The sequence below is a fragment of the Gopherus flavomarginatus genome, chromosome 12 (genome assembly GCF_025201925.1).
Source record: "Gopherus flavomarginatus isolate rGopFla2 chromosome 12, rGopFla2.mat.asm, whole genome shotgun sequence".
NCBI classification, from domain to species: domain Eukaryota; kingdom Metazoa; phylum Chordata; order Testudines; family Testudinidae; genus Gopherus; species Gopherus flavomarginatus.
Window position 1 is genome coordinate 4,090,944 of NC_066628.1, and position 24,886 is coordinate 4,115,829.

At 49.6% G+C, this 24,886-nt stretch overlaps 1 protein-coding gene across 4 annotated transcripts; it reads right to left on the reverse strand.

Annotated features, from left to right (window-relative positions):
* Positions 1 to 29: 29 nt before the first annotated feature.
* LOC127032334 (C-type lectin domain family 2 member D-like) lies at positions 30 to 18,126 on the reverse strand. Of its 4 annotated transcripts, none has more exons than XM_050919547.1 (6): positions 17,909 to 18,126; positions 9,864 to 10,073; positions 7,822 to 7,932; positions 5,501 to 5,712; positions 3,949 to 4,052; positions 30 to 3,127 (listed from the first exon to the last, which is right to left on the reverse strand). In XM_050919547.1, the coding sequence occupies exons 2-6, from the start codon at positions 9,895 to 9,897 to the stop codon at positions 2,989 to 2,991; spliced, it is 600 nt and encodes a 199-aa protein (XP_050775504.1). In that variant the 5' UTR covers positions 9,898 to 10,073; positions 17,909 to 18,126; the 3' UTR covers positions 30 to 2,988. The 4 variants fall into 4 exon arrangements, with proteins under 4 accessions (XP_050775504.1, XP_050775505.1, XP_050775507.1 ...); XM_050919548.1 differs by lacking the exon at positions 17,909 to 18,126 and adding an exon at positions 17,725 to 17,893; XM_050919550.1 differs by lacking the exon at positions 17,909 to 18,126 and adding an exon at positions 12,782 to 12,868.
* Between the last annotated feature and the right edge of the window lie 6,760 nt (positions 18,127 to 24,886).

Below are 24,886 nucleotides of genomic sequence, written 5' to 3' on the forward strand. Positions count from 1 at the left end.
AAGAGGACAGATCTTCACGAACACAGGCCTCAGAGTGTTGATTAATTATTTTAATTACAAGTACAAATAATCACAGAGTTAGATACATTAAATCTATACAATAATCCCTGTACTGAGTTTGTACTGCTGATTAGTATATTAGCTTCTCCCTCCATTTTAATCTTTGCAGTAGGTGTTTCCCACTGGGATAGTGAGGAGGAGTCACCCAGCTCATGTCAAATACAATATGCTTCCGACTCACCTTTCTCCCAGGGCTGGTCTCCACTCTAGCTACACAGCAGAAGATTAGGGTGCTCTGCAGCAAACCTAGACATTGCAATGTCTGCTCCGGCCCATCAGATGGTGCTAGGCCAGGGGGAAAAATAAAAATGAACCGATACATAAAAGGCAACAACAACAATACAGACTAGAACTAGCTGGAAAAGCAGCATTTTGTCCTGCAAAAGTTTCCACAGGAAAAAAAAATCCCAAAAAACATTTTAAAACGTCCTAATGGAACAATTTAAGGGCAAAACTTCTTTCCCCACTTACATGTTTTTACTTGTTCCTAATTTCTTCCACATGGGAGACAGTGAGTGAGAAAGGGTTTGTATGCGTCTGGGTAGGAGGGTAGTTTTTTAAGGAACACTTTCACTTTGAAATGTTCATTGAACACAACATATTACTTTCAGAAACGCTCTTAGTTTTCCATGTGGCTAAAGTTGGAAAGCAGCCAGAAAGTGGAGAGATGAAACACAAAAAATAGCACAATTTCAAAAATTCTAAAAACCACCTGAAATTGTATTGGAAAAAAAATCTTCAGAAAACTAAAATATAAAGTCATTGGAAATGAAGTTTCTGCAAAAAGAAAAGTTAATGTTCAACAAATCCTGTTTTCTGACAAACTTTTCATCAGAAAATTTTCAGTTGTCTCTAAGTTAGAATGAGGGAAGAGAAGACAGACTGAATTAAACAAGATGTTCCTTCTAGCCTTAAACTCTATGACTATGAGCAAATTACAGCAGAAGGAAAAAAAAATACGAAGTGTTTTGTTCTCTTTTTTTGACTGTTAGCTTATAGGACTGACAAAGTCATAGCAAACTTTATAAAACAAAAGAAGTAAACAGCAAATCATTAAATAGGTGAACAGTGAACACTCCATGGTATTACTCGATTAATTTTTCATTAGTTGTGAGACTTTATATATTTCAATTATTTAGATTCCACCGCCATGGAATGAATAGATGATGCAGCTAGAAAATACCCAGCCACCTCAAACTAGGGGAAAATATGCATCTTGTCCTCTACAAAAGTACTTGTAACTTAGCTGGCAAGTGAGTCCAAGGGGAATTGAACTCTTAGGCAACATTTGCAAATGACCCTTCTAGCATCTAAAGACTCTTAAGTCTTCGAGTTTTATGCACACATTGACCTTTGTCCATATACGAGTTTATTTAGCAAAGTCAAGAAACCAACCTGCTTACTCTGAATCAGATTTTGCGGTTTGTTTTGCTCACTGATTAAAAACTTGATCACGGGGAAAGTCAAGTGCAATCGAAAGGGTTCTACATGCCTCGGCTTCTCTGCCTCGAACTCGCCTTGAAAGATAACTCAATGAGATTAAAAGGCATCCGCTCTGCCTATGAGTCTGTAAGCAAATTCTTATATGGTGAGATGCAACGGTGACAGCGACCCACAATTCCTTATTGCTAGTACAGAGTACACAACCCGATGCCTTCTCACAAAGTAAACCCCTCTCCTGGGCAGCTCCACAGCTTCTTCACAGGACGCCAGCGCCTCTGTGACTTTTCTGCTAGTACACCTAGCTAGTAATCAACTTCTGGCATGCACGCATGCCTGGCCTTCGCTTTACAGTCTCAATAAGCCCTGCAAGACCATAACACTCTCAAACATACAGACATTTTGATTTCCATTGGAACCTGCGCCTCCTTTCTGGCCCTCCTTAATTATCTTCTTTGCTCCACAACGGAGACTTTCCGTCAAAGATGCAGCTACCACATTTTTGGGAGACAACGCAACACAGTCGACCCTATGCAGGAGGCATCACAAGAAGCCTCAACAAGGGGCCTATTGGTGAGTTCATATCCCTGTCCCATTAGCCTTAACTCACAACTTTGTTGCCCAGGGTTGGGAGACAGCATGAGTGAACAGAGCCTGGTTCTGCAACAGTCGAAGAAAACTCACAGCCTGGCTGCTTGTCTCTTGCCGCAGCTTCCTTCCTTCGGGAGGATGTTGTGTGCAGCTGACTCACATCCCTGCTTGCTGTGGATTGTCTTAGCCTGTTGCCGTTTAAGATTGTCTCAATCTATCTTCAAAGCAGTGCTGCCTTCCTGCTCGGCCGGCGCAGCAGAGCTGAGGGTATGTCCACATTGCAATCACAGGGTTTGGTGGCCATTCATGTAGACATAACCATGCTCATTTTAATGGAGCTAGTACTGGAGCAATGATGCCACAGCAACACAGGCTGGAACCCTGGGTAAAGACCTGGACGACTAGCTCAGTGCCGCTGCAACTTCATTGCTTTAATCACGTACCCCATTGCAGTGTAGACGCACCCTGACAGACAACAGCAGGGGGAGCTGGGAAGGGGTTTTAATCTATGTCTACAGTATGCAGACATGGCAGCAGACTACGCTGGCATAACCCCAGAGCAGACACATCCTACAGTGGGGGAAGGGGGTTTCCCATCACTGTAGGAACACCGCCATCCCAGTGACAGTAGCTAGGTCAACTTAGCTGCGTCTACACTAGGGGTGACATCGGCCTAGCTACAGCATTCAGGAGTGAGTTTTAAGCGTAGACTGGGTCTTAGTTACACAACCAGGACGAAGAGGTTATACAGGGGCCACAATAAAGAGCAGGTTAGAAAAGAGGCTTATTTACAACAACAAAAATAATCTGTCAAGCTCTACTGAGGATCTTATTAAGCGATGTTTGTTTGGAGTGTCAGGCAGCTGGGCCTTGAGGTGTTTTCCCAGCCTTCACCCTTCAGTCCCCCGGCATCGCGTCCTCCCTTCGCATCCCGTCGGGTTTGCTGCAGATCCAGTAGCGCTTCGTGGAGCACCATGACGAAGTGGCAAAGCCGTCGCTCAGGTACGCACAGTCACCTTCTCCTCTTACCGTAAACCTGTGACAGACACGCCCTGGTGATAAGAGTCGGGCAGGGGCCAGGCACGTGCCCCCACGGATGGGCCCATCCAGTGAAACCCCCCAGGATCGCCCCCTTCCTGCACCAATAATTCCACTCAAACTCTTCCTGGCAAGAGGGGTGGGAAGGAAAAGACAAAGATTGATCTCCAGTAGGGTTAAGGAACGGTCTTCTGTCTGCACTGGCAATGCAAGACACCTAACTCTTTTAACATAGCTGGGTTACAAGCATGGTTATTTCTGCAGCATAGCTGCCACCTCACTGATTGTCCTGCGGGATTCTTCACCAGCAGCCATTGGCATTGACTCCGCATAGGCACTGGAGCGTCTCTTCCTACCCTTTTTTCCTCTAGGGAGGAGGAGGAAGGGTTAAGGTCCAGATTGTGAAAGGTATTTAGGCACTGCTTCTCTGCTCAACAGTGCATGGCCTAAGTTACTTAGGTGCCTAAGGCACTTTTGAAAAACAGCCTTATGTTCCTACGTTATTTAGGCTTTGAAATGCTGAGTAATGCTTAAGTACCTTTAAAATCTGGGCTTAAATCCCCACTGAACTTTTCAGGAAGTACCATGGGTCTCTCATTTCCACCTAAGCTGCCAGTTAGAGGGCTGGAGGGGAAGCAGCAGCCCACTGATCTGCTAGGTCAGCAATGGAGACGAACCCCAAAGACTAGGGGGGAAATGTCACAAAGGAGAAAAGTAATCAGCGTTATTTGGGGAATAACACATTTTTCTGATCTGCCCAAATTCAGCCCTTTTCCCATTTGGATCCCAACAAAGTGACTAGCTAGAAAAAGGACTCACAGGTTGTTGAACTGTTCGCCATTCACCCATCCCCAGAGCTGCGCCGATTCTCGCTTCAGGCCAATCCAAAACTCAGAGACGCCTTTATATCGCATAATGAACTTCTTTAAAAACAAACAAACAAAAAACATTATTCATTATAGTCTGTAATACTGTTGAAGCAGTTAAACTATTTTCAGTCACTGCTTCAAGGGGACCTGCTGCCTAAAACAAATTGCTTTCCTACCATAGATGGTACCTGAATCTGCAGAAAGCCTCACACATTACTATGAACAGCACAGTTCAGCTCCACTTGTGTTCACTCTGAAACCTAATGGTGTCTAACTCAACGTTAACGATTTTGCTGCTAATTGTTTTAATAGCAACATGCAGTTAACATGCTGACTCACTGCTGTTGGGCACAGTGGCAGGTATCTGGTGGGGGACTGGTGAAGATATCTGTTGGGGGAGTGGGGCAGATGTCATTTGTCTGCAAGACTCAGATTTTAAGACCAGATGGGACCATCATGATCTTCTAGACCTCCAGCACATCACGGAACCGCACTCACCCACTCCTGTAACAGACCCCTAACCTCTGGCTGAGTCATTGAAGTCCTCAAATCATGATTTAAAGACTTAAGTTACAGAGAATCCACAATTTACTCTAGTTTAAAGCTGCAAGTGACCCATGCCCCGTGCTGCAGAGCAAGGTGAACTCCCCCCCAGGGTCTCTGCCAATCTGACCTGGGGGAAAATTCTGGCGACCAGTTAGACCCTGAGCGGGTGGGCAAGACCCACCAGCCAGACACTGGGAAAGAATTCTCTGTAGTAACTCAGAGCCCTCCCCATCCAGTGTCTGCTCCAAACGTTGGAGATATTTGCTACTGGCAGTCACAGATCGGCCACACGCCATTGTTGGCAGTCCCATCATCCCATCCCCTCCATCAACTGATCAAGCTCCGTCTTGAAGCCACTTAGGTTTTTTGCCAGCACTGCTCCCTTTGGAAGCCTGTTCCAGAACGTCACTCTGATGGTTAGAAACCTTCATTCAATTTCAAGCCTAAACTTGTTGATGGCCAGTTTATATCCATTTGTTCTTGTGTCTTTATTGACACTTAGCTTAACTCCTCTCCCTCCCTGGTGTTTATCCCTCTGATGTATTTAGAGAGAGAAATCCTATCTTCCTGCAGCCTTCGTTTGGTTAGGTTAAACAGGCCAAGCTCCTTGAGTCTCCTCTGGTAAGGCTGAGCCACCATACCACGGACTTTGGAAACAACTGCTTAAAAACGAAATGCTAACGTCTCTTTCCTCCCCCACCCTCTTTCTGCACCCGTTCTGTTTCCAAAGTTCCTTCCCACCCTCTGAACTGCTGGGTGAGATCTGTGCACAGATCTTCCCTTCATTAACTTATGGGACCGGGAGGACATGGGCAGCGCATGACTCCTGCATTTGGGAAGGCTGGGTGCGCCCAGACCATGGCCCTGCCCCGTCCTCTGCCCCGAGGCCCTGGGACAAGATCATGCCAACATGCTGCTTGGTGCCTATACCAGTTTTATTTTTTGTTTTTCCCTACCAGGTCTCTCTCGGTGTCGATCCCAGCCAGGGAGGCATTGAGTGAAAAGCAGAAGCTCTGACTGGAGTCCCAGGTCCCCTCGGCCTCAGAGAAATAGTAGCATTTCCCTCTGTACCCGACCCAGCCATCCAGGCAGCAGGGAGCAGGGAATCTTACATTTAGACGGACTGGGGTGGAGACATGAGGCAGGTTGGATTCGGGTGGAGATTTCACTGAAGTTAAGAGAATAGCAGTGATAAGAGACGTGTCCCTTTGCTTTCTCTAAATTCAAGGGAGAAATCTATAGAAAGCTGATCAACGTGTATCGTGGGTAGCACCTTTCTGCGCCAATGAATCAACTGACACTGAGACAGGTCACGTACCAGGTGCAACCCCAGATCTGCCTGTTTAAAGGCATTTTTGTTGTTTGCTTGGGGTTGATTTGTCCTGTGGTCTAACACACTGTTTCCAGCCTTCCTCTTTGTACAGCCCTTCTGCCCAGCTACTGAACGTTTCAGAAGCTTTCAGGGCCAGATTTCCAAAGCTCTCAACTTCTAGACAGCAAAATAAGCCACTGGATTTTCAAAACGGGCTCGGCACGCTGGGTGCTGAACTTCTGGCCTGAGCATTTTAAAATCCAACCCCATGAGTCTCCTCAGCCTTCCCATGGAGGGACTGTCCCCACGAGCTGGAAAAACGCTTTCTGCCAGAAGGGCTGTGTCATGAATATAGGGGGAAGGGTAGCAACCTTTATGTATGCCAGCTCATTCAGAAGCATAAAATCCCTCCTTTGCAGCTGTACTGGATTGCTTTACCTGTAAAGGGTTAAGCAGTTCAAATAACCTAGTTGGCACCTGACCAGAAAGACCAATGGGGAGGGGAGAGGGGATTTATTTTGTTGTTCTGTGTGTTGTTCCCTCTCCAGATGGAGGGAGAAGCCAAGCAGGTACAAAATCTCCTGAAAAATATAATCCATCTAAAACTACAGAAACTGAGTAGGGCAAGGAAATGTGTTAGGTTATCTCTTGCTTTGGCTTGTGAATTTCCCTATGGTACAGAAGTAGTTTCATTCCTGGTTTTGTAACTGTGAAGCTGAGCCCAGGGGGAATCCCCTGTGTTTTAAATCTTTTTATTACCCTGTAAAAGTTACTTTCCACCTTGATCTTGCAGGTGGTCTGTGCTCACATTGCTAAGGCAATTGGTTGGTCATTTATTCTCCAGCCTCCTCAGAAAAGGGGGTGAAGGGGCTTGGGGGGATAGGGATTCCAAGTGACCCTTCCCTGAATTTTTGTGTAAATCACTTGGTGGTGGCAGCAATATACCAACCAAGGACAAGGAAGGATTTGTGCCTTGGGGAAGTTTTTAACCTAAGCTGGTAGAAATAAGCTTAGGGGGTCTTTCATGTGGATCCCCACAACTGTACTCCAGAATTCAGAATGTAGGGGGGACCCTGAAAGCTGTTTTAAGCCAGCATCTCTGTTAAAAGGCCAGTGCTGTCATAATATTAGAGTGGGCAACAAAAGGCACCAGCACAGGCAGTGGATGTAAGCAACCCACATCTGTAATTTCTGGCCTGATTGGTAACGGCTGATGTGGGGGGGGGGAGGCACAATGGCAGCCTACCCCCCTTGCCACCACAGCCAGGGTCACTTTTCTGGTGACTGCCCCAGGCACCCTCCAGCAACTCCCTCTTGACCAACACACCCCGGGCAGTCACCCATGTTGCCCACCCTTTAGGCCAGCCCTGCCAGGGTTGGCCTTAGGGAAAACGGCACGCTGGGCGAACTTGTATTTTGGTGCCCTGGCCTCCCACTGCCTCTGCCAGTTCTCCACCCCTCTCATCACCCCCATCCCCCACTGCCTCCCTCCCAGTGCTCCTGGCCCCAATGCCTCACCCACACCCCTCCCCATCGCCCCTGGCCCCTACTGCCTTCCCCAGACCTTTACCCATTGTCCCAGCCCCCTGCTGCCTCTCCCAGACCCCCACAGATGATCCTGCCCCGCTGCCTCCCTGGGCTCCCCTGTGCACACCCCAGACCCCACTATCTTCCCCCCCATTACCCCCAACGGTCTCCCTTAGCTCCAGGCAGGCCAGGCCAGATGTGCTGTAACAGCAGCTGCTGGCTGGCGAGGGATGCGAGTCCCCACTCAGCCCCCCCACAGCAGAGAACTGGGCTGCCAGGCCAGTCCCGCTTCCCTGCTCTGGGGCGCCACCTAGTGGGACTCAGGCAGGAGTGCTTGCTGCTGGTGCCTTTCCCAGGCATGTCCCCCTCAGCTGTGGGGGAGATGTGACCCCCACATGCCTCCTCCCCAATGCGAGGCAGCAAAGGCCGACAACTCACCGTGCAAAAGTATCAGAGCAACAGCAACAATCATGACTAGGACTACCACGCTGACGGTCAGCGGCGCTTTCCACCCGACAGCTCTCTGGAGTTTGCTGTTAGGCAGATCACCTGAAAGAGAGCAAACCCCATTCAGGTCCCTTAGGTTGCCTGCGGCGGTGGCACCAGATGGATCCAGCACCACCAGCATTGTCTTGCCATTAGCCGGCCCATTGCCATGACAACTGGCTTCCCAGGTGGAGAAGAGATGGTAAAGCACTGATGCTGCTGGAGAGATGAGGACGTGCTCCTGGTATGGAGCCCCTCGCAGTCTGACACACAAAGGTCTGTACTTCAACATTTAATACAAGGAACCAGGTTTACGTACGGCAGCAGGAAAGCTCTGGCTAATCCCTAGGTGTCACTGACTTTGCACTTCCACAGCCCCTTCCCCTCCAATGCCTGCGGCCCTCTGCCACCACGGAAGTTATTTGCACACTCTCTAGGCAGTATTGTTGTCACCATTTCTCAGCTAGGGAAACTGAGGCAGAGAGAGAGGCAGCTTGCCCTGGATCACAGGGAGTCAGAGGCAGAGGCATGAATACATAACCATGAGCTCATGATTGTGGGTCCAGGGCGTTAGCCACAAGACTGTCCTTCTGCCCCGTTTCCTTTTAGCTTCCCTAAGGCTCCTTATCTGACTATTTCTAAAGTTTGTTATTTTGGCTGGATGGAACTAAGGCACCAAAAGTGCAGCAAAATAAAGATTATTTTCCTCCCCTTCTCCCACACCCATAGGACCCTCAATGTCAGGATAATTTCTGGCTGTTTGTAAGGGGTGTGCAGACCCCTGGATGGAGGATGCCGTTGTGCTGTTGGAATAAATGACTGTGTCCGTTCAGTGAAAACTGTTTTGGGCAGCAGTTAATGGTTTCTTTGAAATCCCTTCAATCACGGAACAGAATGCTCGACCAATGTCAAAATATTCCAGACAGAAGCATTTCAGACGGCCCAGCGGATGAAGCCACAGGAGCAGGTGTGCATTTGCTGCAGGTCTACACAAACTTGTGTTTGCATAAACAAGCTATCCAGTCCTCACTCTCCCCCCAGCACACAGCTGGTCTCAGCAATGCCCAGGGTGGGATTCTGGGTGAAACAGGTGCAGCGATGGCAAACTTGACTCACTTGTCCGTAGCTGTCATAAACAGATAGCTAAGGGTTAATGTCTCTAGGTTATTACAGTAGCATAAAGCAGAGACAGAAAGAACAAATCCAGTCAGTCATAGGAACACTAGCCAAGTGTAACACAAACCGTCAGCCGGTGGGATTGAACCTGGGACCACTGACCACGAGCCTTTGTGCCTGAGCTAAAAGCCACCTGCCTCTTAGCTAAGGCTGAAGCAGACTCATTAATCTCTAGGTGGTCTAGGTGCCATCAGAGGGCAACAGAGCACCACACCCAGCAGACCTGGGTTACACCAGCCCTCAAAAGGCGAGCGCTCCCGCTACACAACCATCATCTCATGTCTGCGCTTGGAAAACAGCAGCTGTGCGTACGAACTGCGGGGCCTGCATGTAGGAGCCTGGGACCTGGGACTCCTGATGCCAACTGGCAGTATCGGTAGGGTTGCCAACTTTGTAATACTTGAAAAACAGACACTCCAGCAGGAGTGCTGGAACCTCCCCTGACTCTCCTTTTTCCCCGGGGGCCCACCCCTGCCCCACCTCTTCCCTCAAAGCCCCGCCTCTTCCCCCAAAGCCCCGCCCCTGCCCCGAGGCCCCATCCCAATTTGCTCTTCTTCCCCCCCCCCACCATTGCTCACTGCTCTTCCCCTCTCTAGTAGGTAGGAGGTGACCCCGGCTGAGTAGGGGCTGGTGCAGGTAATGACCCGGCACTTCCTCCACCAGCAATAACCAGACTTTGTGTGTCCGGTCAGTAGATCGGACTGGACACTGTTAGGTCCCCTTTTCAACTGGACTTTCCGGTCAAAAACCAGGCATCTGGACACCCTACATACAGACGTTGCCTTCACGCTGTTCCTGCTCAGTCAAGCGTCAGTTACCTTGTCTTCCATCGGGTGACAGCTCCGAATCCATGGGACCCACACCTTTTGTCACCTCTCTTCTCTCACCAAGACAGATGAACGCTGGGGTACAGGCCCTGGGCTCTGACCAGTTCCTCTCTAGCTGCAATTGGGTCCAATTTGGAGGCAGCAATCAACTTCAGAGATCCCAGTGCCAGATCCTCTGCCTTTGGCAGCTACTGGACCGAACTGAAATCAAGAGACAGAAATAGTCCCAATTTTCAAGGGTTGGCTGGTTTTCTCTGCACCCAATTCCTTCCCCAGCCCTGTCCGCATATCCAGAGGCATTAGCAGTGTAATGAACAACCGCACATTGCCTCAGAATCCTGGATCTCCCCCCTGCCACCGGACCTCAAAGGGATTCAGAAACTAAAATGGATAGACAGTAATTATACACGGTTCACCCACCACAAGAAGAGAACTGCTCCTGACCACATGCAACTAAAGGGGGATTTCAAGGAAGCTGGTTCCCATGCAGGGAACCAGGGTAGCTGGAATACCCCTCTCCTCTTCAGGCAGGTGACACAGAAAAGGAAACCACAAGCAGCCAGAGATTCCATTTACTGTAGATGCTGCTTAATAATAACAACTCTCACCACAACTTACAGTTAATAGAAACATTTTGCCTGGAACTGATACCGCCCAGTTGACTATCAAGATAACTGCTCTGGCTATTGGCAAGAGACTTGCATTATTGAGAGCTTTAAAAAAACAAAAACAAACAAATAAAAAACCCTGCACCCCACAGACCCCAGCACCACCGTTTGCGGGGCTGGAGGCAGGGAATCACGTCCTACTGATTCCTGGCTACAGCACCACAACCCTGCCTTCCGCTTCTCAGCTGGCGTCAGATAATGGCAACTCTCAGTCGTCAACCGGGGGCTTCCTAAGAAGCGGAATATGCTGTATTGCTAATCTAGGGGCTTGTCTATATTAGAGAAGTTGTAGCAGCGTAACTAAATCCGTTTTAACACTGATCTTCTAATTATACTAGTGGGAATCCCTAATGTAGATGCTCTTCAACTGGTTTAATCTGGAATTCAAACAAAACCCACTCAAGGGAGACAAACCATTTTAGGGCCTCTACCAGGAGCAGCAGAAGCACCTTAAATGCCCCCGCACCCCCGCCCCAGGCACCTGAACATTGGCCCTGCCCCCTGTGCAAGGCTCCACCCCCACACCACCCCTTCTCCCTGAGCCCCTGCCCTCATACTGCCAATTACCCCAAGACTCCATCCTATCCCCCACAGCCCCACCCTTGCACCACCCCATCTCATACGGCCCCATCCCTTCCCCCAAGCCCCCATTCTCACACCGCCCCTTCCCCGAAACCCCACCCCCCACTTGCTCCTCTCTGCCCTTCCCCCTGCCACTCGCCCTTACAGCCTGTAAGTGGGTCAGTATAGCCCTCCCACTTTTAAAAGTGTGGGGGGGAGGCCCCCTGCCCCCCCCAGTCACCTACATTAGGTATTTGTCTCAGCATAACTAGATAAATTTTGAAAGTCAATTTAACGTAGCTGTGGTATCTTTGTGGCCAAGATGGAGTCTGCTCTGCTGGCAGTTCCGGCCAAGAAAAGGCGCGCACCAGAACACAGCAGGGAAAGTCCCTTCCACCCCATGGGCACCTGTTCCACACCCCCAGGTGTAAACACTCCCTGCTGAGCCCCCTACCCCGCTCCCTGCAGCACAGCGCCCCTAGCACTGCATTAGGGTATTGGGGCCAACACTGACTGCCAAGGCAGAGCACCCCCTGCTGAACCCCCTACCCCGTTCCCTGCAGCACAGCGCCCCCTAGCGCTGCACTAGGGCATTGGGGCCAACACTGACTGCCAAGGCACAGCACCCCCTGCTGAACCCCCTACCCCGCTCCCTGCAGCACAGCGCCCCCTAGCGCTGCACTAGGGCATTGGGGCCAACTGACTGCCAAGGCAGAGCACCCCCTGCTGAGCCCCCTACCCCGCTCCCTGCAGCACAGCGCCCCCTAGCGCTGCACTAGGGCATTGGGGCCAACACTGACTGCCAAGGCACAGCACCCCCTGCTGAACCCCCACTCCGCTTCCTGCAGCACAGCGCCCCCTAGCGCTGCACTAGGGTATTGGGGCCAACACTGACTGCCAAGGCAGAGCACCCCCTGCTGAACCCCCTACCCCGCTCCCTGCAGCACAGCGCCCCCTAGCGGTGCACTAGAGTATTGGGGCCAACACTGACTGCCAAGGCAGAGCACCCCCTGCTGAACCCCCTACCCCGCTCCCTGCAGCACAGCGCCCCCTAGCGCTGCACTAGAGTATTGGGGCCAACACTGACTGCCAAGGCAGAGCATCCCCTGCTGAACCCGCTACCCCGCTCCCTGCAGCACAGCGCCCCCTAGCGCTGCACGAGGGTATTGGGGCCAACACTGACTGCCAAGGCACAGCACCCCCTGCTGAACCCCCTACCCCGCTCCCTACAGCACAGCGCCCCCTAGCGCTGCACTAGGGCATTGGGGCCAACACTGACTGCCAAGGCACAGCACCCCCTGCTGAGCCCCCTACCCCGATCCCGGCAGCACAGCGCCCCCTAGCGCTGCACTAGGGTATTGGGGCCAACACTGACTGCCAAGGCACAGCACCCCCTGCTGAGCCCCCTACCCCGCTCCCTGCAGCACAGCGCCCCCTAGCGCTGCACTAGGGCATTGGGGCCAACACTGACTGCCAAGGCACAGCACCCGCTGCTGAGCACCCTACCCCGATCCCGGCAGCACAGCGCCCCCTAGCGCTGCACTAGGGTATTGGGGCCAACACTGACTGCCAAGGCAGAGCATCCCCTGCTGAACCCGCTATCCTGCTCCCTGCAGCACAGCACCCCCTAGTGCCATGCTGACCCTGACTGCAAGGGGAGAGCACCCCCTCCACAGCTACCTGTACAGAGGAGAGGCAAGGAAGAAAGCAGTAAAGTGAGCCCAGGAGTGGCTTCCTTGGGAGCGGGGTGCAGGGAGGAAGGGCTTGCCTTCCTTGAAAGTAGATTCTCGAACGTGACAGCCAAGCGTTCACACATGGAGTAGCTAATCCGAAGCAGTCATTCCAGAGTAGTTATTCCACGTGGAGACAATCCCTAGAGGGAAACAATCATGCGGGCAGTGACAAGCAGTTTACCCACCATAACAAGTGTAGTAGGATCATATAATGCCTGGAACACTGGCCCACTCCCCCCCTCCTCCCCCCAGCTGCTCTCTGTAGGAATGTGCTACCTGTAGCAGGGAGAGGTAGTAAATTGTTACCACTAGCAGTTACTGATACATAGGGGTTGTTATGTGCTGACTTGTCCTAATTTGCTAAAACTTGACAGTGGTGTGGGATGGAAGCATAAAGTGTCCAGCTTCCAAACGACTTTGCCTGGATTCATATTAGTGGGACACAGGACATGTGGAGGATAATTTAAACTCTTAATTCCTTAGGGTTCACCTTCAGTATACTTTTGTGCTGGTGCAATCTCTGACCATTACAGTTCATCAGGTCAGGAGGCAGACCCAGGCAGCAATGCACACTTGTCCTGTTGTCTTGATTGACAAAGGTTTTGTAGATTCCTGCAAGCCCCTGGAGTAATATCTCATTAGAGATGAAAAGGCTTGTTCAGCAAGAGATCTTGAAATCTGTAGGGTAAAGATGAGCCTAGGCTGACCAGAGTGCAAGTGTGAAAAAGTTGGGATGGGGGTGGGGGTAATAGGCACCTATGTAAGAAAAAGCCCCAAATATCTGGACTGTCCCTATAAAATTGGGACATCTGGTCACCCTAGATGAGCCTGATGGGTTTGTCTCCATGCAACTATATTCCATTCTCTGGGTAGAAAGGAGAGAGAAGTATTCTGGATTTCCTATTGCCCTGACTGAGGGCCATCTATGTTCACCTGACTTTTTTCCTGGCAGGAGGAGTTTCTATCTATTATATTACAGGGTCAAAATATGGCTGCCATTACGCAGAGGCCTTAGTGGTGGTAGAGGTGAGAAGAGGGCCAAAAAGTCCTTTCCCTCCCCCAAACACTCACTCCCCAGTTCTCCTGGTGGCCCAAGGGCTTCCCCTGGCTTCCACCAGCACAAACACCACTCCTACCACCACTGCTTGAAGATGCACCACCTTCTCCTCCTCTCTGTAAAACATGATGCAGGATGATTAGAACTGTTCCTACTGAGGATCTCGAACTCAGACAAACCTTAGTGAGGCAGCAAAGAGTTCTACTGAAAAGCTGACATGGGGTTTTTGGGGAGGTGAATAGCTCTTTAGAGGTTCAGGCTTCTCCCGTGAACAAACGAACCAGTGAAGCAGCCTAGCAGAATAAACAAACCTACCCTGCTATTTACATTGGGAGGATAATTGATGCTGAATCCTGCAGCTGACAGAATGGGATATAAACCAGTATCGCACAGAACAAATATTTCACTGCAGTGTTTTCCACAGAAATTGAGATTGGGGGTGTGTGTGTGTTCAAAAATACAAGGGGAGAACCAATGAGGGATGAGACTGTTAGGGCAAAGGTGGGCTCGATGGCACCATAGTAAACCCTGAAAAATGTTCCACAAGCATTTTATTAGATTTAACTCACGTTTTTAAATCAGCACCCAAATTAAAGTTGGCTATACAAGCCCACTGTGAAGCACTATGTCCACATCCTTCTTGGTTTTTGTTGTAATTTTGCACAACTCTGATAATGAACTTCTCAAATGCAGGGCATTCATTTTTGGTGGCTTCTCAAGTGTCCGGTACTTCCAGTCCCTCATGATATGCTCATGATCAGGCAGAAGGCGACTTCTTTCAAAACACAAAATTCTAGTCCATGAGGAAAAAGGACGTTCAGCTGTAGCTGTTGTGACTGATGGCAGAAAGAGATGAATTCCTGCTTCTTTCATTGCAGGAAACATAGCACAAAAATTGGATCGACCCATTAGTGATGATAAAGAAGAAGTTGAAATCAAATCTATGTTTGTTCATTGTAGGAAATTCCACTCTGTGTTCAAATTCTCTATTCTGTCCTGATCACATGGCAGCCCCATTGCTGGTAGAGCCTCACTCCACTCAATTGTCGGTGTTTTGTAAGACAGGCATCTGTAAAAGGTATGTAGAGGCCGATGGAACCCAAAAGGTGTTCTTGTAGAGCTGTAAGAATCAAGTCAGTGTACTTCACTTTTTCAGCTGTCTTAACACACACTTCTTGTCTTCTTCATTTAAGGAGTTAATATAAGTGCCCTAATTAGTCAACTTCTGAACTGACATCTTTGCTTCTTTCAGTACGTTTTCAATGGACCTCTCTCTGATTGATTCAAGTGTAGCTTCCAGTGTGGGACAGAGATCTACTGCTGTTGCAGCAGATGCCTGGATGGCATTGTGTAATGACCCAAGTGGTTTCAACAGTAGACTTCAAAGAGAGAGAATGGCAATAGTCTTCACTGAATTTAGCAGAGAAAGTAATTCACGAGCCCCACTACTTAGATCTGTCCCATCTCGGTAGATACTTTCCAAAGCCAATAAAAATGGTTGCAGTCATTTGAAGACAACAGCCAAGGATCCCTCATGAGAAAGCCAGTGGATTTTCCCAGATTGGACTACTTTGAACTTCTGTCCCAATGTATCATCTGTGTTTTCCAAGACGTTTAGTCCTTTCAGACTCTTGCTGAAAAAGAGTATAATGAAGACATTAAATGTATAGCTTTTTAAATGCCTTTTGAAGATTCTGCAGCTTTTACTAGTTGGAGTAGATGGCCTCTGCAGTATGTATTGGAGAGATCAGAGTTACACTTTTCTCTGAGCAGAGCTTGTGCTCCATTACGTCTTCCAGAGAAGTTTGCAGCTCCATCAACCGCACAAGCAGCCATCTCTTTGGGGTTCAATTTACAAACATTTAACTCTAAGACATGGGTTTCAGAGGTGCAGCCAATGTGTCTTTTATAATCTGAAGATCTAGAAATTCATCTACTGACCTACCACTGATATCAAGATGACACAGGCAGTGATTTACTACTTGACTCATTTGCATCAGTGCATTCATCAGCCGCGTATGCACATTCTCCGAATGTGGTGAGAGTTCTTCACTTTTTCAACTGTAAAATCTGTTTCACCACATGCTTCTACCCCAGTCAGTTGAGTTTCTTGCAGAAAGACAGCGAGCATTTGCTGGTCTTGGCCAGAACCAGTGTCCAGCTTATGGATTAACAAATGGCAGTGCACTTAACACCGGCCTCCAGTTTGTAGTGTCTGGTATCTCTTGCTGAAAGAGGAAGTATGATGTGACAGCCATGTTTGGTCACACAAACTGTGTTGTGTGTCCAGCATTCTTATCAGCCTCATTAAGTACTTCTAAAATTGGCTTTGACGGTGACTGGCTTATAAGGCTTTCTGCATGTTGATGCAGTTCAGAGGATTGGTGTTTTGCAGCCTTTTCATATAGTTTGTCAGCATTGGCTTTGCTGATCAGTCTGGCAAACCAAGCTCCTCCACTTTTACTATATAAATCCACGGTATGCTCACATCCTGAATTCTGTGTGCAGTCCTGGTCGCCCTATCTCAAAAAAGATATACTGGAGTTGGAAAAGATTCAAAGAAGGGGAACTGAAATGATTAGGCGTATGGAACAGCTTCCATATGAGGAGAGATTAAAAAGATTGGGGGACTTTCCAGCTTGGATAAAAGACTACTAAGGGAGGGGGGAGAAATATGATAGAGGTCTATAAAATCTTGATGGGTGTGGAGAAAGCGAAAAGCTCCCTCACATAACACAAGAACTAGGGGTCACCCAATGACATTAATAGGCAGCTCGTTTAAAACAAACAAATGGAAGTACTTCTTCACACAACACACCATCAGCCTGTGGAACTTTTTGCCAGGGGCTGTTGTGAAGGCCAAAACTAGAACAAGATTGGAAAAAAAATTCAGTTCATGGAGGGTATGTCCATTGATGGACATTAGCCAAGATGGGCAGGGATGCAACACCATGCTCTGAGAGCCTCTGCTTGCCCGAAGCTGGGAGTAGACAACAGGGGATGGATCACTCAATAATTGCCCTGTTCTGTTAATTCCCTTTGAAGCACCTGTCAGAAGACAGAGTACTGGGCTAGATGGACCATTGGTCTGACCCAATGTGGTCGTTCTTATGTAAAAATTAATTATAATACAATAAAAATGTTTAGTACAGAAACTCCCAACACCAGCCAAAATTGATCACTTGGGCAGCACAGCTCAGTCTGCTGGATCCCTAGGCAGAGTAGGCGAGTTCATGTTGGGGAAATTTGGGGCAGGGGGTGTACAGCCCCCTGGGGGGGAAGGTGTAGGGCAGGCCCTGTTTCACTGCATTAAGTCTCCCGCTGCAGCAGCTCAGTAGCTTCCATCAAAGAGGAGCTGCATTGACCAGGCACTGGGATGCCTGTGCCTTGAAGAACCCAGCCCTGGGAAGTGGATGCTGAGAGGTGCTGTCTGGGGGGAGGGGGGGGAAAATAAAAAAATCCCTCTGCTCCTCCCACCCTATTTTTTGCAAACACTGGTGTCTCAGTCCCACCGGGGTAATTGTTACCCCCTTTGCCCTCATTGTGCCAGGGTTTTGCCCTCTGCCAGTGCCTCGCCCTGGACTTAACTCCAGCTCCCCCCACATCCCTAATTTTGCTTTTCAGCCCCTCTCCTAACTCTGCCTCCAGCTGCTTGACCCCCCCCAGTCAATTTCCGCCCCCTGCTCAGACCCCGGTCACCCCCCTCCTCCGATTTGCCCCCTTTTAGCCCCTGTCAACAGCAGCCCGCAGAATCTTCCCGCTACCAAGCGCAGGCTGAAGGGCAGTGGCTTCCGCAGATGTTCCTGAGCATGTTGAGTGCCCCAAATTCCTACCTGCAAAACACAACAGTCAGGGCTGCAGACACCCCCGCTCTGCAGCCGCCCTTGCAGCGCGGGTCGCTGAGCGCGCCCTCCCCCCAGCAAGCAGCCTCAGCTCCTGAACTCCGCGGAAGAGACGCAACCACCTCCCGCACCGCAGTCCAGCAAAACGGGGCGTCTCCACCCGCAGCAAACTCACCCGCTGCGGTGGGAAAGGAGCCTTTGCAGGAGCAGCGATGCAAACAAACCACCATCTGCAGGTCAGCTGAGCCAGGAACCGCAGAAAGAAAAACTAAAAAAAGCCAATCGCTGTATCCTGCTGCGATATAAACAACAAAGCAAGACTCCAATTAACTCCCTCCCCTCCAGACCGACCAAAGGCCACACCTCCGTGCATCCCCCATTCCCCGTCTCTATTGCACAGACACGCCTCCTTGCAACTGCCCCGTCCCTCATGCCAGGGGCTCTGAGTGCCCCCAGATCCCCCATGTCCCCCAGACCAGGGTCTCCCATTCTCCCCCCTGCTCAAATTCTGCACAGTCACGTATGGGTGACTCATGTTTCCCTGTGACTGGCTGTTCCCTGGGTGACTGACTCAGTGGGGCAGGGGTAGGATGAGCACAGGATAAATACTGAGAAAGGCCCATTATTGTGCATGCAATAAACTCTGGATATGTCTACACAGTAACTAGACACCCATCCCTGGCTCGTGTCACCTGACTCAGGCTTGCAGGGCTGTTTCATTGCTCTGTAGACATCTGGGCTGAGACTGGAGTCCAGACTCCAGGACCCTAGAGGTGGGAGGGTCCCAGAGCCAGAGCCCAGAAGTCTACACAGCAGTGAAACAGCCCCACAGCCCAAGCCATGAGAGCCAAAGGCAGCCGGCAGGAGCCAGCCATGGGGTTTTTTTTGCTGTGTAGACATACCCTCACCGGCCTCTAGGCCAGTGGCTCTCAATCTTCCCAGACTACTGTACCCCTTTCAGGAGTCTGACTTGTCTTCTGTACCCCCAAGTTTCACTTCTCTAAAATGACTTGCTTACAAAATCAGACATAAAAATACAAAAGTGTCACAGCACCGTATTACTGAAAAATTGCTGCCTTTCTCATTTTTATCAGGGAATTATAAAATCAATCGACCGGAATAGAAATATTGTACTTGCATTTCAGTGTGTAGAACACAGAACAGTATAAACAAGTCATTGTCTGTATGAATTTTTAGTGTGTACTTTGCTAGTGCTTGTTATGTAGCCTGTGGTAAAACTAGGCAAATACCTAGATGAGTTGACATACCCCCTTGAAGAGCTCTGTGTACCCCAAGGGGTAGATACATGTACCCCTGGTTGAAAACCACTGCTCTAGGCAAACACCGATAATCCCATGGGCTGTGGTATAAGAATTTACAGACCAGACTAGAGGGAGGGATACTGGGACCCCAGGGCAGTACAGAGGGACACACAGCAATAACCCAAAAGCACCTCTACTGTAAGGAGAGAAAACAGATGCGGGGCCCACACTCCTCTCCTCAAGAAAGCAGAGGAGATCAAGCAAAACCAGGGTTGTGCCCTTCCCTCAAGTGGGTGCAGCTGGGCACCACAGGGTGGCTTGTTTTTTATTTATTACAGCTGGGGAGAGGGGAATTCCAGGCCCCTCTCTCATGCCCAGGGGCCTCGAAATGTGACCAGGGCAGATCTGGGGGCGGTTCTCCCACCTGCCTCATTCAGACAGGAAGACTAGATGACCACAAATGGTCTAGTTATTAGGGAGTTCTGCCTTGAATGACACACGCCCATTGGCAGCGGGTTTTACACAAACTGTTTCCTAGACAGCAGCATGGAGGGGAAGCAATTACTGGCTGGTGGGTCCATTCTTGGCTTGGAGCAGGGAGTATGGGCTAATGGTCAGAGTAGTGTTTTCACCTGGGGCTCTGACTCATTGACTCCAATAGAGCGACTGCTGTTTTACACCATTGGTTTGGGAGGGAATACACAGCAGCTGTCTAAATACAGAAGTCACCAGCTGGGGCCCCTCCCAGTCCTGTGGTTTCCCGCGTATTACGCTGATCACTGTTAGTTTGCTACACTACGTTCTCTGATACCCGACAGACCAGGTCTACACCTTGTCCAATCAGGGAACAGTATGCTAATATCAGCCAATCACCAGGCTTCCTCCAGGCTAAATCGCGGGCTTTTGGCCATGCAGCTGCCTAGCTTGGACTATTCAGAGCATTCCTGGCCGCTCGTGCTCAGAGAGGGGGCAATGGCGAGGGGGCATTTGCGGGGGATGCTGCACAGAAAGGGGGGTCTTCAAGCAGGTAAGCTGTGAACTTCCTTTGTAGCAGTGCCGTAAGAGGGCCTTGCCCCCCTCCCCGCCTTAGGATGGCTGGTCTGTGCTCAAGGAGGAGAAGCAAACAGCCCTGGGAGTGCTAAGGCTCTCTATCCCCTCGCGCCAATATGATTTCTCTGTTTCCTTTTGCTATTTCCTTTGAGCACGTGTGTCAGTTTCAGCTGCTCCTTGGCCCCTGTTGGAGAGTGGAGTTTTAGAGAAGCCGCGGATAATCCGCAAATCCGGGGATAATCCTCTTTATAGCTGCAGATGTCCGCATCCGCGAATGTGGTTGTGGTGTTTACTTTAGATGGGTCTTACATTTGTCTCTACCACCACCCTGTATCTGAGCAGTGAGGCTGTGGTTACCTGGTTGTCCTGCCCTCTTTTGATCCCCATTGTTATTAAGAGGGTCCTCAGCAGCATTCTCAGGCTCTCTTCTCTGAGTGAGACACATGGTCTGTGAACAGTGGGCTCTGCTCAACTCTCTCTCAGGCTGACGCTGTGTTTAGAAGAGGAACCGTAGTCATTTGAAGACCTGAAATCCAAGATTTAAGAGTCAGGACATTTGGGTTTTTGACATTCATTGCCACACGGTGCTCAAAACAAACAGTAGGGGCAAGTCTTACATTGCATTGGCACCTTCAATCTAAAAATATCTTCGAAACATTGCTGCACGCTATGGACAAGGATTTCTTCAGCCAGTCACTGAATGCAGGCACTCCTGGGGCAGCTGGTTAATGGCACATAGCTACGGGGGGGGGAAATAAAATCTTATCATAAACTGTTAACGGCCTACATGCACAAGAAACTGCAGAGGGAACTTGGAGGAGGTAAAAAATCATTTACTTTGTTCAAATCTGGCCTGGATCAGGGTGTAATCAGCATTTTCCGGACAGAGACCTAAGGGTGCTGATTTCAGGGGGGTGTTTCACTGGGGCAGAGCATATGATGAGGCGAGGCAGAGTGTATGTGAGACCCCATCAGCCTCGGGCTCCTCCCAGCCTGGGGTTCTCAGCCACGCAGCCAGAGGAGGGGCTAGGGGCTCTGGAGGGTTCGAGCCCCAGACAGACCTGGTTGAACCTGGCTCTGGATGCTACTTTAACAGTAGGTTGGGGAGTTCATGTCTTGCATGTAACCCAGCGCTTTCCCTCTCACATTGTTTTGACAGCACCCCAGCTGCCTGTCACCTACCAGGATTAGAGCTAAGACAGCGAAATGGTGTCACAGCTGTCACCTCCAGAATAAAGTCCTGTCTACATTAGAGGCAATTGCACTAGTGTAGCTATACTTGCAAACCCCTAAGAAGCCTGCTACATTAGTGCAGTAAGCAATTTACACCACTATCTTACCAGGGAAGTACACCACATTCAGCATTGCACAATACCAATGATTACAAGTCAGTTAAACCCATTGTGCTTTAAAGTCAAACAGCTGCCTGCAGAAGGCTCTGGTTTATTTGATGGCTGGTCCATGATTTAGTTCTTAAGCTATTGTTATACAAGTAATCAGAGCGGGTTGAAAACTTTCCGACGGAAGAATTTTCCATCAGATAAAATTGATTTGACAAAAATCAAAATGTGCTGCAGGACCACGTCAATTTCAACCAACAGGGAGACTCTCCCAAGCTGTTTTCTCCTTGTATTATCATTGACCAGGATCCCTCTGTGCTAGGTGCTGTACAAACACAAAAGAAAAAAGACAGCTCCTGCCGCAAAGAGTTTGCAATCTAAGGCCATGGCTACACTTACAGTTCTGCAGCACTGGTAGTTACAGCTGTGTTCGTACAGCTGTGTAGGGCCAGCGCTGCAGTGTGGCCACACTGACAGCTACCAGCGCTGAAGTGTGGCCACATTTGCAGCACTTGCAGCGCTGTTGGGAGTGGTGCATTGTGGGCAGCTATCCCACAGAGCACCTCGTCCCATTTTGGCGCTGTGGCTCGTGGGAAGGGGACGGAAGGGTGCGGGTCTTTCCGCTTCCTGTTCCAACGCCCCGTGGTGCTTTGCTACACATTCCGAGCAGTTTGGCGGCATTGTGAGTCTGCAGCGCGATTTCTGTTACAAATGGAGCCCGAGCTGCTGAGGACCTTGCTGATGAATGTTGCCAGCACATCACGCATGGCAGTGGAGCTATTCCTTCAGCTGCAAAGTGACAGTGAGGAGTCAGACGATGATATTGATTCGCCTGACGCGCAAGACACTAAATTGCTTGTGGCAGGAACAGACGTGCTCAGCACCGTGGATCGCCGCCTTTGGGCTCGGGAAACGAGCACTGAGTGGTGGGATCACATCGTCCTGCAAGCCTGGGATGACGAGCAGTGGCTGCAGAACTTTCGGATGAGAAAAGCCACTTTCATGGCACTGTGTGCTGAGCTCGCCCCTACCCTGTGACGCAGGGACACGAGATTGAGAGCTGCCCTGCCAGTGGAGAAGCAAGTGGCTATTGCAATCTGGAAGCTGAGCAACTCCAGACAGCTACCTATCAGTGGCGAACCAGTTTGGAGTGGGAAAGTCGACCATTGGAATAGTGTTGATGCAAGTTTGCAGGGCCATTAATCGCACCCTGCTAAGAAGAACCGTGACTTTGGGGAACGTGCAGGACATTGTGGATGGCTTTGCACAAATGGGTTTCCCTAACCGTGGAGGAGCAATAAATGGGACCCATATTCCTATTCTGGCACCACCCCACCTGGCATCAGAGTACACATTAATCAGGCTCCACAGAATTTACAAAGGACCCTCAGGGGTATGACAGGAAGCTCACGCTGAGACAGATATGGCATTAAAGACTTTTTATTAAAATCAATAATAGTAAGTAAATGGTAAAATACCCAGAGTTACAAAGTTACAATTGCATTACTGCTATTCAAAAGATACATATGATAATATAGTATTATATGCAACAAAGCTTTGGTTAATATACTCACACCCTTTTTTGATAACCTGGTAGTAAGAAGACACAGGACCAGCCTTGTGGTTCAGGTTTCTCAATTCTTCAGTGAGGGATGCAGTGCTTAGAAGAAACTAATGTTACAAACTATTAAGATGAACTTAGGGTTTACTTGACTAACTTAAATTTAAAATCAAAACCTAATAAACAAAGAATAAAACTTAGGGGAACCAAGCTTAGCTTAGTTCCTTTGAAACTTAAAGTTGAAGGAGAACAAGTACAGCCTACTAATAGCAGCTGTCATTGTAGATAGATAGAATAGATAGAGAATAATTTGTAAGAATAGAAGTGGAGTAAGTAAGAATGGAGAAAAGTGAGAATGGGAGTACTTGGTAGAGGTGGGTCACTTCTTTTCTAGTGCAAATGTCAGAAATCCTTCCTCGTATGCCCAAATTTCATTCCTCACCCACAGAAATCTTAGGGTTCACTTACCCCATAGGCTAATATGCACGTGCATACAGGACCGGCGCTAGGAGTTTGAGCGCCCTAGGCGCACGGCAATTTCGCCGCCCCGCGCGCTGGTCCCGCAGCTACGGTGGAGCTGCCGGAGCCGCGCGAGCAGCCGACTGTCCGCAGGCATGACTGTGGCAGCTCCACCGGAGCCGCAGACCACTGGACCCTCCGCAAGCAGGACTGCTGCAGGTCCACCGGAGCCACCTGCCGCCCCCTCCGGCAAAATGCCGCCCCCCAATAATCCTGGTGCCCTAGGTGATTGCCTAGGCCTCCTAAATGCAAGCGCTGGCCCTGCGTGCATATTGATGACAGGTATGTATGCCCATCAGTCTTGTGGTGCACTTGTTAAGTCTGTGGGTACAACACTGAAACCCCTCCTATGCCATTCTCCATTGTCTATTGGTCTAGGTAAAGGTCTTAGACCTAGGCCTTGGCTACACTCATACTTTACAACTGGGGTGTGAAAAAACACCCTCCTGAGCGCTGCAAGATACAGCGCTGTAAAGCGTCAGTGTAATCAGGGCAGCAGCGCTGGGAGCGCGGCTCCCAGCGCTGCATGCTACACCCGTAAGGGATGTGGTTTACATGCAGCGCTGGGAGAGCTCTCTCCCAGCGCTGCCGCTCTGACTACACTCACACTTCAAAGCGCTGCCGCGGCAGCGCTTTGAAATTCCAAATGTAGCCATACCCTTAGCCAGGGGGTCTGGGTAGGTTTGTACTCAGGTGCTTAGACTGAGGGTATGGCTACACTCGAAACTCCAAAGTGCGCTTTGAAGTGTGAGTGTGGTCGCAGTGCCAGCGCTGGGAGAGAGCTCTCTCAGCGCTGCACGTACTCCACATCCTGATGTGGTTTAGCTTGCAGTGCCGGGAGCCGGGCTCCCAGCGCTGCGGCACTGTTTACACTGATGCTTTACAGCGCTGTATCTTGCAGTGCCCAGGGGGGTGTTTTTTTCACACCCCTGAGCGAGAAAGTTGCAGCGCTGTAAAGTGCCAGTGTGGCCATGGCCTAAGTCCTGCACCACTGCTACACTAGCTACTTTCAGTGTGGAATTTTAACCCTTCTTTCACCTCCACACCACACACTGAGAACCATACACTGAGCAAAGATGAGCTATGGATGGAGACCACCAGGCAAAACTCCAGAGCATAGCTTAACATTGACTGTGTGAGGACCAATGTGTCAGGGTGGCGAGGCGTATGTTCTCTTTGTAAAAGCCATGCCAGTTTGCCCCATCATACTGTGTTCATCTGCAAAATTTAGAACTCCTTTTAAGCATTGTTTCTGCTAATAAGGCCGATGAGTCTCAAAGACAGGAAATGTAAGTTTTTGTTTTTCAAGGAAAAACAAAAGCCAGCCTTGCCCTCCTTTAACGCAAAGGAAAGTAGCGAGAAGACCTTTAAATTAATACAATCATTACCAACAACAGGGAAAAGGAATGCAAACATACAAA